General features: G+C 41.7%; 1 protein-coding gene across 1 annotated transcript in view; it reads left to right on the top strand.

Moving 5' to 3' along the window:
- The window catches only part of ABHD17C (abhydrolase domain containing 17C, depalmitoylase), a 51,890-nt gene that overhangs the window by 31,187 nt on the left and 3,674 nt on the right, over window positions 1-17,029 (top strand). Inside the window, exon 2 of the mRNA XM_077828736.1 lies at window positions 13,430-13,609. Within this exon, the coding sequence (XP_077684862.1) occupies window positions 13,430-13,609 (180 nt within the window). The remainder of the gene's footprint in view (window positions 1-13,429; window positions 13,610-17,029) is intronic.

Genomic DNA, 17,029 nt, shown 5'->3' with positions numbered 1-17,029 from the left:
TGTGAGTTATTAATGCTGTGGTCAGTGAAGATAATTTTTAGCTGCCAATAAAGGCTTCCTGTCTATGATAAATAAAACGTAAGATTTCTGTCACATATGCTTGTGTACTACAGAGCACCTTAATTAATTTGGAGTTACTTAAATGCAAAAGGTAACTCCAAAGCTGTAGTTTTAAACAAACCAGTACAGAACAGATACAAGGTGGAATCTGGCTATCTCATTGTTAGTCTTCCTATATTAAGTCCAGAAAGTGTCATATTCTTCTAAAACAAATGCTAATCAAGCTTGTATTGCAAAAGACGACAAAAGGACTTTTTACTCTATAGGTTCATAAACGCAACGAGTATTCCAGAAGTAGTGTGTATTTACTGCTAGTTCAACTTTCCACTTCTGTTGGCTTCTGAGGAGCCGTCATAGCAGCACTTCAGTTTTCTTCAGAAGCCAGTTTTCAGTTTTCTCCTTCCAGAAAATCAGTGTTCAGACCTCTTTTCCACTGAGTTGGACTCACTACTTTGTATTTCTGTGCTCATGTTCTGTAACCCTTCCCTCTCTGCCTGTACTGTACAGAATGCTTGGGAAAATGGGTGCAGATAAATGCAGTCTGAGAGAAAGCATAGTGTGCTCTCGTTTGAGAATAAATATATTATAAACTTGTTGAAAATGGATAAAACACTGGGATGGGTAGAACCTAGAGCACAAGTAATAGAAGACAGTTTTTAGAACAGAACACACTGCCTAAGGCTGCTTGGGATGGCCTATTAGCCTGGCAATAGAATGTTACTTAAAATATTTGGAAAATCATAAAAATCCCTACAGGAAAGACAAGAATGCCAGACATGCAGTCTGTATGTGATCTGAATCCCAGCGTAATGAAGTTTGCTGGGGGAGGGGAGGGAAGAGAACCACATGTATGTGAAGATAACTCAGGGTATCCATTGATGCTGGGGAAACAGGTATGTGATTGGTTTGTTTGTTTGTTGAGACCAAGAATTGGAGATTATTCTTCTCCCAGTCTGGTTTAAGGATGTTATGTTTAGAGGTGGTAAATGTTTTTTGCAGTAGCCTGATCCTGATTTTGAAAGGCAGATAAGTATAGAATAAGCCATGAATTATTTGTGAAGAACGAGCTAGAGTTTTAGTTCTGTTCCCTTCTAAGTTTTAGAAGAAGTGAATTATTTAATTTTTGCTCTTGGATCTAGAAATTTTGTGCCAGGTATTTTTAGGAATTACATATATAGCTCAGGGTACGTGCATAGAATTTATAACTTCACGTTCTTTATAGTTTGCCAAAGTGTGCGAGCACTGCCCCAGTAGTAAGTGTTTGTAGGTTGAGACCCTTAATTAAGAAAATACTTCAGTACAGTCTTAAAATGTAAGAAACCAAAAACTGTCAACTGAGAGAAGCAACCTCTCACGTACTAGCTGTGTAACAAATGAGATTTCTGTTCATGTCTCAACATCACCTCTCTCTTGAAGCTAGGAGTACTTCAAAACTCTAGCGAAGTCCAGCTTTGCAGTGCAGAAATGAAACACTTGAAATCTAGGTCATAGTTTCATCTTGCCCTGATAACACCCTTGAGCCAAGAGGAATGGCAGATGCTCAGGTACTGTGATGGTGAGACAGCATATAGGTACCTAGATGGAATTTCCACTAGGAGGACAGTGATGCCGCATTGTGAGTCCTTCAAAATTAATATTTAAAAGGACGGTTTATTTTCATCATGTGCATGCACAATTAGAATCTGGAGGGCATTTCCTCACCAGATTTCAAAATTCAGGGTACTTAATTTCATCTTAAAACAGCCGGATTTTTCTCTTTAAGAGTCTAATCCTGCAAATGTTTGTTTACTAATGAGTATAATACTTCCTAATGTGTTGTGTATGGGGATTTATCATCCTGGTATTTGAATGGAGTACCAACTGCACTGCTTGCAGTTGGGTTAAATTGGGGGTGGGGTACAGGCAGAGGCAACACGTGGGGTGGGCATGCAGGATCATGAGCCCCCCCAGATTTCTGCCAGGCTCTGCGTGCCCCACTCAGTCACGTGGTGCAGCTGGGCCCCCTCCCTGTGTGCCAGCTGCCTGAGCCAGCGAGCTACACCCCGGGAGGAGAGGCAGGAGCAACAACTGGGAGCTGCAGGGAGGGGGCCGCTGCTTTTTGGGAGGAGAGACTGAAGGTAAGGGAGGGGCCTGTTGGGGGTGGGGGGATGACTTGAGCTGTTCTGGGGGCAGCAGAACCTTTAAATTGTGCCCCCCCCCCATCAGCAGGTATGGGTCATCTATTGGTGGAGGTGATTCCAAGCTTCACTCACATGACTTGCCAAAATAAGACACCACTTACAGTAAATTGTGAAAACATTCATAGTATATGTGCCGCTTGTCTCTGCTGGGCTACGTGGGTACTCTCCCCATTGGTGCAGCTTTTATATGCTCATGGGTTCTGTTCATCTCTTTTGACTTGGCTTCTCTTTTATGCAGGAAGGGGGTGAGGTGGGGAGAAAATGGTCATATCTCCCAAGCAGCACCCACTTTGCGACTCCAAAATTAGACTTCACCCAGAGTCAGTTGTATAGTGCTGTGATCCTCCCCGTCTGCTCTTAAATGAGGGATGAGATAGGTAACAATAAAATTAACTCTGCTGCCCAGTGATGGTAACATCTCCCTGAGGGTTTGTCTGTCTACACAGCAGCTGGGAGGTGTGATTTCCAGCTGGGCTAAAAACAGCAGTGTGACTGCAGCAGCATGGCTAGCTGCCCAAGGACGTACCCAAGGGGTCAAGTGGAATTTTACTCAGCTAGCCTGAGCCACTGTCCTTGCTGCTGTGACTGCACTGTTATTTTTAGCCTGTTAGTTCAGTCAAGCTAGCCTGTGTATGTCTGCTCTGCCTCCAGCTGCTTTGCAGTAAGGTAATGGGCAAGTCACACCTCCATTGTTCCAGGCTGTTTGCAGACCTTTCTGCATTGGTCGTGCTCTGTTTGTTTGTATTTCTGAGGTTTTCGTCAGAACTATTAACAGCCAGAGAGTGACTCTTAAATCACAACTATGCTACCGGGATTATAGCAGCATGGCTACAGCACTGGAGTTAGGATAGCATCATCACTTAGGCCATATCTACACTCGCGAATGTACAGCTGCACAGCTGTACTGATGCAGCTGTCCTGCAATAAGATTGTTCATGTAGCCACTCTATGCTGAGGGGAGAGAGCTCTCCCGTCAACATAATAAAACCACCTCAGTGAGCAGCGGTAGCTGTGTCGGTGGGAGAAGCTCTCCTGCTGACATAGTGCTGTGCAAACAAGCGCTTATGCCAGCGAAACTTCTGTTGCTCAGGATGGTTTTTTTTACACCCCTGAGCGGCATAAGTTTGCTGACATAAGTGGTAGTGTAGACGTGGCCTTTGTGTGAATGCAATCTACAGCGACAAAAGGGATTTTTCCATTGCTGTAGGAACACTATTTCCCGGAGTGACAGTAGCTGGGTCAACAGAAGCATTCTTTCATAAATGTGGCTGTGTATCTAACACAGGTTGGTATAGCTACGGAACTAGAGGGTTTGGATTTTTCACATCTCTAAGCACCATAGCTGGGTGAACCTACATTTTAAGTGTAGACCAGGCCTTAGATTTTTAAATGAAAGTTCAAATTCCGGACAGCAAGGTAGTAGCTTCAGAGAAATTCCAGGATGATATATGGGCATGTACACGCTGTTTCCAAACCCTATTTACAGTAGTTAGCATTATGTCCAGTATTATGCTTTTGCAGGATTGGACTCTAAATTTGCAAAAATATTGGCTTCAGAAATTGACAGTCCTAATTCTTACACACATTACAAAGACCTTTCTTAATGCTGTGTGTAATCTTACCTACAGTTAGAGTGAAATATTTGATACTTGTGCATGCTTTCTCTTTATCTTTTTGCAGGGGAAGATGATGAGCAGTGAATATAGTCTTGAAATATATTACTGTCTAATGGAAATCACTGGTACATACATGCTTTTTTAGAACTAAATTTTAGACTAATATGGGAGGGTCTCTGAAAATATATTTATGTAATTATAAAAACTATTGAGTACCTATGCCATAGCTGCTTCAAAGACTAAACAAGCAGATGTTGTTATTAAAAGTAGCTTTATTATTCTTAGGTCACAAATTTTGACCAGCCTTACAAAAATTAAACATTCTTATGTTAGTGTGGACTATCCATTGGATTCTGAATGTGGTTAAAAGACGTGCAAATACAAGTAAAAGTTCCATCAACTTTGGAAGAATAATATTCTCTTTTACATAAATAGGATATAAATCTAACTTTAAATGTAATGTACTGCAAGATTACACCAAAAACGCCGTAAAATGTCCTTTTCTTACCTAGCCGGGCTGGGTAGGGCAAGCTCTACACTGCTTAGTTACTCACCACTCCATAGATCACCTGAAGTTCTTCATTGTTGATTTAACAAAATAAATAAGAAATAGAATCCATTGTCGCAGTTGGGGTGAGATTGATGAACTCCACCCTGAGGATCTGAGGACGTGTTGCTGTACTACCACAAGGAGTTGACTCCTCTTGTCCTGAGGAAGAGTGAGTTGCTGCAATACTGAAAAGAGTGCTCTTTTCTTCCTACCCAGTGGGCTGGTAGAGCCATGGCTCCTCCCACTTCTTGTCCATTGCCTTGTGGAGGGAAGTAACTGGGTGTATCACAGGGGACTAGTGCCATAATCCAGGCAGCTCTAACAAGACCATATGATCTGGTGTGGGGCCTCGCTCCCTTCTCTGCTATGCTGCCTAACTGCATTAGGATTGGACAAAACTAGCCCTTGGGATATAAACAGTCAGTATTTTATTCTGTTTCTCCAGCATGTAGCAAGATCTATCATATGTTGTCGATTACTTAAGAATTCCCAGTTATCACTTTGAGGATTGACAAGGTCTTGACCCGAGATCAGGCCCAGCATTATTCAAATTATTATATAGTTGGGAACCCTGATGTGCACAGCTGCACACTCACACTATAGGAACTTTTCTGTATTTACAATTAGTTTATTAATACATTTAGCATAATCACAAACACCTCAACTCAGTAAGGTAGATAAAGATACTACATAATGTACATCTGCACACCCATATATTCACACCATCCCTTGTAGAACTACCTGAAATGTTAGCCGTCATCTTCCTCATCACCATCACCTTCCCCCTCCTCACCAGTGGCCATCATTCTGGCACCTCCCAAGGACTATATCTCCTTCTCCTACTGACCCGAGGCTGGGATGTAACTTTTATAATATGATATGCTGAAGCCACTACGCTTGCATATTCAGTAGGGGTATTTCCCCTTTTCCTTATTTATATAGCCTCACCTTACTAATGTTACTAAGGTTAGTAAATGTCACTTACTAAGAAGCATGTGCTTCTCCTATAGGTTAGTACATGAATGGTTTCAACTTACCATATACGGCAATTCATTACCATGACCCTCTTGTGGTTGGGTATCTGTGGGTGTAGCTCATGTACCTGTTATGTACATCATGACATTCTTGTGGCTGGACTCTTGGACACTGTGGTTGGTTGTTCCTGTGGTCAAAAATTCCCCTTAAACACTTTATTGTCAGCTCTCCAATACTTGGGGTTTGGGCTGTTTTATCTGTTCAAAGTTTATTTGCTAACTTGCCGAAGCTAACTTATGCTAACTTGGTGAAGCTAATGTCTTACAGGATACAAACCCATAGGTCCCTTGCATTACTGATGAATATAATAGAAGTAGCTAAATATAATGAAGGGAAGGCAGTGAATATATAAAGACAAGCTAGCAGCAATTAATTATTCTCTTTTCAGGGGCATAATAAAGGGAACGACATTTATTTCCTACTCCATTGGGAACACAAGGATAAAGATCAACTTTTCAAATGGAAGAGAATTAAAAATTTTTAAGCTTCTAAGAAATCTTAGAAATAAGAGAGCTTCCAAAATAGCATTTTGAAACGGTCTGTAAAAGGCTAACATGTATTAACTAATACTACAGTTACAGTGTGTGTTAATGTTAATTAGCATCGGGATTTCCCAGCACCATAAGTTAATGATAAATGGCAATTTTATCAAATCATCAGAAATAATCTAGGCTTAGTGAAGTCAAGCTGTGTAAGATCCCTTGATTTAAATATTTCTGGCCTCTGTTTGAATTTTTCCAAGTGTGAACACATTCACATAGCAACGTCTTGTATTTTGTTTCAACTGTTGTCTACTTTTTGTCTGCCTCTGTTTCAGTATGTTAGGCTATATGCCAAAAAAAAAACCCCTAACCCAACCACCACCGTTTGGTCATTTTTCATATAACTTCATAAACCAGGCTATTGTGCAAACATTTTTTTGCTCTTACTGCAGTGGAACAGTAAAAGTGATGAATTAGTGCAGCCTTAGGTTCTATGGTAGCATACACTTTCCATTACAGTGAAAAAAAATAGAATAGCATAATGAGAATCAATTTCCATGTTTTACTATGCATGTTAAGGCTTTTTAAAGTGAAGTCGAGGAATCTTCCACCAGTGACTGGCAAAAAGGATATTGCTTATGTACTGCAGTTTCAGGTTTTCTGTAGTGCTCAAAATATTTTAATTTTCTCATTTGAAGATTGATACCTTTATAGTGTGGCATCCCACCCCTTCCAAGCCAGAGATTCCTTGCAGTGTCACTGTTGGCATCTAGTGAGGGACTTAAACCTGTGGTATTCTGGTCTAAATGCAAGAGAGAGATCTGCTGAGGCATGACCTGAAATGCAGTCTTTTTGTGTCCAATCCTGCAAACACTCACAGACTTCAAGGCCAGAAGGGACCATTGTGATCATCTAGTCTGACCTCCTGCATGCTGCAGGCCACAGAATCTCATCCACCCACTCCTGTAGTAGGCCCATAGCCTCTGGCTGTGTTACTGAGGTCCTCAGATCTTGTTTGGAAGATATCACGTTACAGAGAATTCACCATCTTCTCTAGTTCCAACCAGGAAGTGATCCTTGCCCCATGCTGCAGAGGAAGGCGAAACTTCTTCCCCCCCACCTGCCTCTGCCACTCTGACCTCAGGGAAAACTTCCCAACCCCAAACACACTGCCTGGCGTAGTATTTATTTAGTGGTATGAGTCCTCTTATTGAAGTTCTCTGACTTAAAAAATAAAATAAAATCAGTGGGACTAATCACTAGTCAGCCCAATTCTGAAACAGAAGTCAAAGGTCTATCTCTTCCCCCATTGTAAAAATAACTGACTTCCTCTGGATTTCTCTATAGACTGGTGAGGCAGTTCTATAAAGGATAACTCTAGCCACCAATTTAATTTTTTTTATAAGAAATGGAAACATTACCTAAGTACTTCCAGATTCTGAAATTTAGAGCTGATCCAAATCATCTGAGTTTTGAATTCCATGCTATCTATTGACCCTAGGTCTTTATACTAGTTTGTACTGTCTAAAGATCCTAGATGCTTCTACAAAAACTCAGAAATTTAAAAACAAATATGCAGGATAACTTTGTTCTAACTTTGTAACATGAGACATATGCTCCTGCGGGCATTCTGTTTCAAAAACTTAAAAATTCTGTGCATAATATTTTAAAATTCTGCAAAATGTATGTGTCAAATGTGGAAACTCCAGCATGGCATTGGGGAGCACAGACTACTGGCTGCACAGAGTGGAGGATCACTGTGAAGTCCCCCCTCCTTCACCCCATCCCCCACAGACTCAGTGGTGAGGCTGCAGCCACCCTGACACAGCACAAGGGCCAGCCCTGCCCCTCCATACCAGATGCACCAAGCGTGGGCAGGCAGGCTCAGCACGGCAGGATCCAAGTGAGAGTTGAGAGGGTTTTGTGTGGGTTGAGAAGCAATCTGGGTGCAGGTGGCTCAGGGATCTGGATGCACAGGACCTGTTTGTGGGGTTCTTGGTGCAATGGTAATGGGACTCTGCAGAGGAGTCCAGGTGAAGTTGATTTGGGATCAGCTTGGGGGGGGAGGGTCTGGGTGTGTGTGGGATAGAGCTCAGAAGGGGGCCTGAGTGTGAGGGGCTCAATGGGGTGTTCAGATGCTGGGAGAGTAGGGTTCAGTGGGATGGGGATCCAGGTGCAGCTGGTTGGGGATTGGTGGGGTGGGGATCAGGGTGCGGGTGGCTCATCAGGGTGGTCCAGGTGCAGGGGGAGTGGGGCTCATCGGGGGGGTTCTGAGTGTGGGGGGGTGAGGCTTGGCGGGAGGGTTTGGGTATGAGGGGGTCTGGATGCATGGGGGTTGGGCGAATGTGGGAGCAGCTCCCTATACAGGGATCTCTCCCTCTGCAGCTGAGGAACGATGGATGCAGGATGCCAGGGGGATGGGAGTTTGCAGAACTTCCTGCAGCTGCAGGAGAAATCTAGGGGTGGGTCTGACCCGGCCCCAGATGCCGTGCAGGGGAAGAGGAAGTCCTATCACTCCCCAGCCCAGCCAAGACCAGCAGCTGAGCCCAGCACAGGGTAGGAGCCACCAGTCAGGTCTTCCCCAGTCCTGCCCCCTCTCCCACAGTGATTTACCTCTCTGCCGGCTGCCCTGGACACCCGAAACATACTGCTGGAGAGGATTGCATGACTGCTCTTGTGACTTCCCTTTGCTTCCCTGTCAGAAAGTTATTTTTCTGTGGGGAAGCAAAGAAATATGCAGGGGACATAAATTCTTCACATGTGCAGTGGCGCAGAATTCCACAAGGATTTTGAGTAGGCATAGCAGTTACCTTGAAAAGTAGGTGCCTTGAAAGGATCCATGCCAAAGGTTTGTTTTTTATATAAAGGGGAGCAATAAAGTCTTTAAAAAAGGAAGTAGGTTATGAGATGTTTCGTAGGTTAGGAGATGTGCTCTAATAAAAATGTTCTAGAAATCTGTAAGCATCTCTAAATATGGCCGGTTTGTCTATTTAGTTGAAATGTGCTGGATTTATTTTACATATTTGCAGACTAAATTATTTAGTGTTACTTGAAAACGGTTTACTGGAGCTCCCCGTGAGAGATGGACACATAATGCTATCAAATTCCAAAATTGTTCCTTTTGAAAGGGACTTACTGTTCTATACTTCTGAGGCTCTGGAAAAAAAACAGGGCAGCCTCTGCTTACAATTCAGGCACTTCCATTTCAAACTATCCCTGGATATAGTAAATATGAAAGCTAAATGTTGGGTATGAGAACGGTGGGGAGGGACTAACCAAAACTGGTTTTTCAAACAGACTGACCCCACCTAAAAATAGACATGTTGAGATGGCCTGAGTCTCTGTTTCAGAGTTTGACCTATTGATGTGTCTGGGAACAAGCAGAGTAGTCACCAAGTTCAGTCTGTTTGTAGCCAGCAACTATGTCCTCTCAGTAGTGGTTCTCAACCTTGTTGGGCTCAGGACCCATTTGTAAATGTTTATGGCCTGTCATGACCCAGTAAATAGTTTGGTGGTGGAGACCCTGGGGTGGTTTCAGGTGGGTCCTTCCCCCTGGGGGTGTTGGATCCTGCACGGCATTCACCCCACAGTGGCAGCTCCTGTGCTGTGGGCCTGGCTCGGCTTGGCCCTCCACTGTGGGCATTGTGACCTAGGGGATTGCAGTGCCACTCAGTTTTGGCCCCATCCCCCAACTGGACCAAATTTGTGAGAGGGGCATTGCCACTCAGTCAAATTTGGCCTACCTGGACTCCTGGCGTCATGATGGCTGGGTCAAACCTGAGTGACGCTGGAACCCCAGAGGTTTCAGTCCCTGGAGCAGGGAGGCAAGCCCAGCCAGCCCCGTGGGACTGGAGCTGCCATGCAACCCTTTGAAAAAACTTTGACTCAATTTTGGGTCCCGACCCATGGGTTGAGAAACCATGCTCTGGTGGGTGTATTGTGATTGCAAATACTTGTGAACCTTTCCATCTATGAGTGGCATCAATAAAAAAAATAAGTGTTTGGTTATTCTCGTGCAGAAAGATGCTATGTTTTGCAGCTGTCAACCATTTTTAAAGTAAAAGATGTGGTCTCTTTTTTTGTATGTGAAGCTACATGTAGTCTTTCTTGTGCCTATGTAACTTTTGTAGATGCTTCAAGATTTGCTCCTTTCTCCAAATTGCACTGTTCTCCTGTGCCGCACTCTTCACCCCAACGGTTTTGAGACTTACAGGCAGATAAGATGACCTCCATAGGAGCAACACATTTGCATATCCACAAATTTTAACTTGGGTCTTCCATTCAGTCACATGGACTTCTGTTTCCACAGAGACCAAAGCTCACTTATTTCATGGAGGATATTTTTAAGAGCCATTCTTTAGGTGGTGGACTAACATTCTTCCTTTAAGAAGGAAAATGAGTGGTGACAGAATCCTGAGGAAAAGAATTAGTCTTTTCAAAATATGATTTTTTTAAGCTCCCCTCCCCCGCTGCACTCTTTCTTGCCAGGTTGTTTTCCTCACTCTTCCTTTCTTCTCTTCATGACTCCAGGTTCTACTCCGTCTGCTCTCTTTCCACCCATGCATGTCCTCTCCTGTGTTTCACTTTCCACCTGACTACTCCCTTCTTATAAAATGTTTAATATTTTAAGGAGTGGAGACATCACGCTAAACCCAGGGTTGTGAGTTCAATCCTTGAGGGGGCCATTTAGGGATCTGGGGCAAAAATTGGGAATTGGTCCTGCTTTGAGCAGGGGGTTGGACTAGATGATCTCCTGAGGTCCCTTCCAACCCTGATATTCTATGATTCTATTAAATCAAAACTTAAAACTGCAGGTGTTTAGATTCTGTTTCACCTTGGACCTTGCTCTTGAATCATCAAACGCCCTTTGGCCCCGCAGTAAATGTGCAAAATATAAGCACGAGTGTTTTGTTCAGCTGTTCGGAGGTGAATTTGTCTGAGAGATGTGGCACTCTTCTGATCAAAAGGAGCAAGGGCAAAGGGAAAGATAACTTAAACTAGTTGTAGGAACTTCCACTATCTCATTGCTTGATGCTGATTAGCTAGAAGTGATGTAGAAATGACAACTACGTAACTAAAACAATCTTTAGTTGCCCTTCCTGCTTTGTGTCACAGTTAATTCTGGTACCAGTTACACCCTTGTCACTTGACTCATGTTTCAGCACTTGCATGCTTGCAAACTTGCATGTTTCAGCACGTTTCACTGTATACCTTAAAGGACAATATTAGTCTTAATTCTTTAAAGACAAATATAGCAAAAATGCCACTTCACAGCTATGATATAATCAGAACTAAACTTTTAATGGCTCTGATACTTAGTCAGTGAAACAGGGCTGATTGCAATGTAGAGATCCCCAATGTTTATAGCATTTCACACGGCATCCTACTTTAACTGATTTGCTTCCTGCGAAATGCAGATTGTACCTTAACTTTTTTGTTTCTAGAGGGCCTATCACTGTGGTAGCTATGTGCTTTGCTGACAACACAAATTACATAAACCACTTACAGAAACAAAATAAAACCAAAAGTGGTGAAAATGAGCGAATGGGGAAAATCCTAGTCTCTGGGCAAAGACAGGGTTGCAAAGCTCACACTCTAGGGAGCAGATCACTGTTGCATTGTGCTTCTCCTTCATCTACCTGCTGTTGTCTTCACATATGCTTAGATTGTAAACTCTTTGGAAGAGGGACATCTCTTCACTGTATGTTTGTACGTTGTCTAGCACAGTGGATGCCTGACTCGTGCCTCTAGGCCCTACTGTAATATTAATAATCTGTGGAATGCTCCACACACACCCTCTCACACATCCACACCACATAGTGACTGCGGCTACAACTTTTAGGTTGTGGTGGTCTCTGCTCCTACTGCACCTATCTCTGAGTAACAGGGTGAAATGGCTGGTAAATGGATCAGCATAGTTAGGTGCACTGCTCCCAAATCTCTCGGCTACACTGTACCATGAAGTGAGTGCAGATTATTTTCAAATGACTTCTGGAGAGAAATCCTGCCCTCCTTTAAGTCGGTGGGGCCAGGATTTCACTCCTCGGAGTCTCTTCCTGTGCAACAACCATACAGGGTTTCACTGCATCCAGGACCCTCTCTGCCAGCCAGGGAAAATTTGCCCTAAATGAGCTTTACATCTTGAAAGACATCAGACTCTGGCTGTGACAGACCACTAAGAGGATAGAGTTCACTCCAGGGACAAATTTTTATTATAGTTGCTTACTCATGTTTCAGTAATGTTACACTGTGTTAAGCATTGCACAAACATCTGGGAAGGCGCAGTCCCTGTCTCAAAGAGACTACAATCCAAATAAATCTTGCTCCATTATAAAATTAAATATCCTACTGTAATGTGTCCTAGGATGATTAGTACTGTGTTTCCCCTTCTCAGTAACTTTTCTTCCCTATCCCTTTTGCTGCTGCCATAGGAGCAGCTGATTGCTTGCTGGTGGGTTTCTGGTAAAGCAGCCAGTCACGTGTGCACCAGGCTGCTGTCCATTTCATATCCAAAGGGACTGAAAACCTGCCCCATACCACCTGGTGGAATCCCAGCTGTAGGTTCTGACTTCCAGTGTCATGGCAATTGCTGTATTAGTGACAATGGGGCCCATCATCATTGGAAAAATGCACTCTTACAAACCGATTAAAAATATTTCCTACCAGAAGCGTGCATTCCTCTGCAGTGAATTATTTCTTTGTGCCTCTTGTAATAAAGTGACATTGAAGATCTGTGGGTAATATCCTGTGACTCTCAGAACTGCTGCTGTAATTTGTGTTTTCAATATTGTGGTTATCAAATATTGTTTATCCTAAAAACTTTAGATTACCCTGGAAAGTAATTTCATATTTTCAACTAACTTTTTGATATTTCTGAGTATCTAACTAAGATTGTGATATTAGTGATACTTTGTAGCAGCAGATTACTATACATCAGTCTGTAACTTGAGCTATAAGTAACTATCTGAAAACTATACAGCACACCAACTAGGATGCTAACAGAATGGATGGGAATAATTAAGATCCATCCATCTTACATTTACTAAATATGTAAATGAGCAATTGTACTTAATTTCCAGTTTGTATGATCGTGATTATATCTCCTCTTGGGTTGAATCTGACTCCTTTTATAGAACAAAGTTTTTTTTTTAAACAGGAGACTGAGGGTCAGCATTAAGATAGCTTTTTGTCAGTGTCAAACACAGTTTACTGCACTGTGTTGTGGAAGATAACTTAGATTCCTGAACATTCACAAGTATGGTTGGGAGTAACAAGCATGCCGATAATCCTGAAAGTGTTCTAATTACTACATAATACTTCGATAATGATTTACTCTATTACATACAGACTTGATACTTTCCTATATACTGGGAGTAGATTTTGGAGAACTGCAGTGGGTAGAATGTGTGTTTTGTTTCTGTCGCTGTTCTTCATTTGATCTAGGTTGTAAAAAAAAAAAAAAAAAAAAAAAAAATTAAACGATATATTTTCTAATTCTCTTTGCAGGTATGGTGTGAGTCCCGAGAACATAATTCTCTATGGTCAGAGTATTGGAACTGTCCCAACAGTGGACCTGGCATCTCGGTATGAGTGTGCAGCTGTAATCCTTCATTCTCCTTTGATGTCTGGATTACGGGTAGCTTTTCCTGACACCAGGAAAACATATTGCTTTGATGCTTTCCCAAGGTATGTGCAAATATTGCTAGAGGGATTGCTCTATGGTCACCTTAAACCTTTCTATAGTGTGTTCTTTTATTTGTATTGTGATGTGCATCTTGAGCTTTGGACAGGCATATCTTATAAATCAAAACAGATAATAAATATATTCATTTGCCACTGAGTAGCTTGTAGTCTCCAACTGGGATGTTAGTTTGCTAAATAAGCAAATAAAACCCTACAATCTTCACAGCTATTTATCATTTCAATTTTTAGTGCTTGTACACAGTCCACCGATCCTGTGTATGTTAAATTTAGACTGGTAACTGTTAGCTACGGTTGCGCTGTCAAGTGCTTTTAGCTAAAAAGTAACACTCCTTTAGAAGTGTACATTGTTTAGCCAATTCTGATTTAAAAGGAACGTGGTATCAACAAATATACGTGAAAGAATTTTAGGCTTCTTGTTAACTGCTGATACTGCTGTACAAAAACAATAGACTGAAAGTGCTGGATAATGTCTGCTACTGCATAAAGGAAGAGAGGAAGGATGGCACAGTGGTTAGGGCGCTAGCCTAGTACTCTGTGACCTGCTCTGCCACAGGCTTCCTGTGAGTGTGTCTGCCTCAGGTCCCCATCTGTAAAATACTTCCTTGTCTCACAAAGGTGTTGTGAGGATAAAGGCATTAAGATTGAGGTGCTCGGATACCACCATAATGGGGGGCACCTAAGATCAATTGATGAGTTATGTGGTACACTTCAGTTGTCGTCTTTAAAATGAGCTTAAAATCTTTAAAATGCCGCATTGAAAGTTTAATGTGATTAGTTTCTGGATAACGAATACGCTTGTCTATATTGTTGGGCTTTTACATTCTGTTTTAGGAGGTACGAAGATATAAAGAGAGACCAAAACATTTGGATGCTAACAGCTGTTCCAGGAATCCTAAACTGTATCAAACACTGAGTTGTAAAAGCAAGTGAAATTTACATTCTAAGAGTGAAAATCAGTGACCAGAGAGCACCCTTCAGTGTTGCAGTTGTTTTTGCAACACTTACAAATGTTTGTAGGTGGGATGTCCACAAGGATTCCATGTTCAGAGCAGAAACTGCATCTTCCAGAGCACAATCATTCTTTTTTTTTTTCCTGAGTGGGGGAGAAAGGTGGAGGCCCAAATTCCACACATTGGAACCTCAAAGAATCAATTTTGTGGGGCTACTGTGACAAAGAAGCCAGATGTATTTTAACTCCTACTGCTTGAATAATTAAAACTTCATACTAATGAACACACTTTATCTAATTTGCATCTGAAAATTGCTTTAATAAACCAGTACATATTACAACATTTTGATATAGTTTTACTACACTTCTAAAGATGTAAGTGTAAGAAAATATCTTAAACTAGTGGCTCTCAACCTTTCCAGACTACTGTATCCCTTTAGGAGTCTGATTTATCGTGCGTACCCCAAATTTCATCTTACTTAAAAACTACTTGCTTACAAAATCAGACATAAAAATACATGTTACTGAAAAATTGCTTGCTTTCTCATTTTTACCACATAATTATAAAATAAATGAATTGGAATATAAATATTTTACTTGTATTTCAGTGTATAGTATATAGAGCAGAATAAACAAGTCATTGTATGAAATGTTCATTTGTACTGACGTCACTAGTGCTTTTTATGTAGCCTGTTGCAAAAACTAGGCAAATATCTAGATACGTTGATGTACCCCATGGAAGACCTGTACGTACCCCGGGGTATGCTTACCCCAGGTTGAGAACTACTGTCTTAAACCCCTGCTGCTTATTGCAGTGACTGTTAAGTGAGAAGTCAAATTTGCTTTGACTAATAAGCACCAGATTCTCGTTTGACTTCTCTGGGAGGCATCTCTCCAGTACAAATAGTTCTAATCCTTGTCTAAATCTGAGCTGTACAAGGCCATGTGGTGGAAGCGGTATTGTTTAACATTTTACTACTATGACGCTATGCTGCAGAGTCTACTTTGCAGCTACAGAAGCCATCCTTGATTCTCTTGTTACTTGAGTGTTTGCTATTAAGTATTCCGTGCAACTTTCTCCAGAAAAAGGTTCCTCATTTGAGCTTAGAAGTCATATATAGTAGCATTGTCTTCTGAGACTGTCATGAAGTGCTTGTGATACTGATCTTCTGACAATGATGCATGCAAAAGTCTGAGAGGAAAAAATACCCCAAGTAGTTTCCTGCAGCCAGGGAAGGGAGAAGACGAGCAAGCTCCATAAAGGCTTGTGCAGAGTTGAGCTCTGTGATCTGCTGCAGACTTTGGGTACATCTACACTGCAAAAAAAAAAAAAAAAAAAAAAATGGCACAGTGAGTCTCAGAGCCAGGTCAAGTGACTTGGACTTGCAGGGCTCCCACTATGATGCTGAATTGGCCATGTACACGCACGTTCTCACTCCGGCTCTGAGACCTGGCAAAGGGGGTGGGTCTCAGAGCTCAGGCTCCAGCCTCAACGAGAATGTCTACGTTGCTGTTTTTAGGCCCGTAGTATTGACCTGGGCTCGCTGCGGGGATGGTGGGAGGAGGGTTCACCACGTAGGCAGACCTTTTGCAGCTAGGATATAGCAGTGGAATTCATTCTATTAATTATGTTTTATCTTAACTTGATTGAAAGAGCTAACATTTAAAGAGAGAGTTTTAGGAAGACCGTCTGTAGCTAGTGAGACAGCTGCTTCTTAAAATATATGATCTTCAAGCTTATAGTACTACAATTTTTTTGTGAAGTTGTCATCCTTAGTACACTTCTCAGAAAATTAAAATACGAATTCACTGAGGGTATATTTAGTAGTTTAAAAGCTCTTGCTCTTAAACTTGTGCATCGTTCTTCTATTAGAGTTTTTAAATATCTAATATTTATGATTAAAATTAATACTTCTAGAGGAGAAAAAGCTAAGGTTTTTAATTACTTTATTTACAGGATTGTGTAGCAGTGATTAGATTGAACGAGCCAAGTCAAACAGTTTAAAAAATAAATAAGTGTGTATGGGGGAAGGGGTGTTTAAAGCTTGACAGCAGAGATGTTGTACGGTATTTTTTTATTACTCTTCTACTGATCTGTTCATTGCTCTGACTGACTTCACTTAAAACAAGGGAAATAAACATTTGTGCATTTTCATTAATGTGTACAGCACATCTGTCTGCCTTCACTGTAGGAAACAATGTTTATATACACTTTTGGAGAATGGCTGTTGTGTGTGTTTTATGTTGGGACCTCATGAGAATGTAGTCTCTGTAGATTTCCTAGATGCAGAGTGGTGTGGCTGAGAATACCAAGTAGGCTAATGTGCAGTTTAAATACTGCTTTACAAGTAGCTGAGTTGGCAATGGGATGCTGTCCAATTTTTTGCAAAATACAAATATTTTTTTCTTTAATGACAATTCTTCATCTGTATTCACAGACTATTAAGCTAGTT

The sequence above is a fragment of the Eretmochelys imbricata genome, chromosome 10, assembly GCF_965152235.1.
Source record: "Eretmochelys imbricata isolate rEreImb1 chromosome 10, rEreImb1.hap1, whole genome shotgun sequence".
Classification (NCBI taxonomy): Eukaryota; Metazoa; Chordata; order Testudines; family Cheloniidae; genus Eretmochelys; species Eretmochelys imbricata.
Note: the sequence above shows the minus strand (reverse complement) of the source record. Positions and strands in the feature narration are given on the sequence as shown.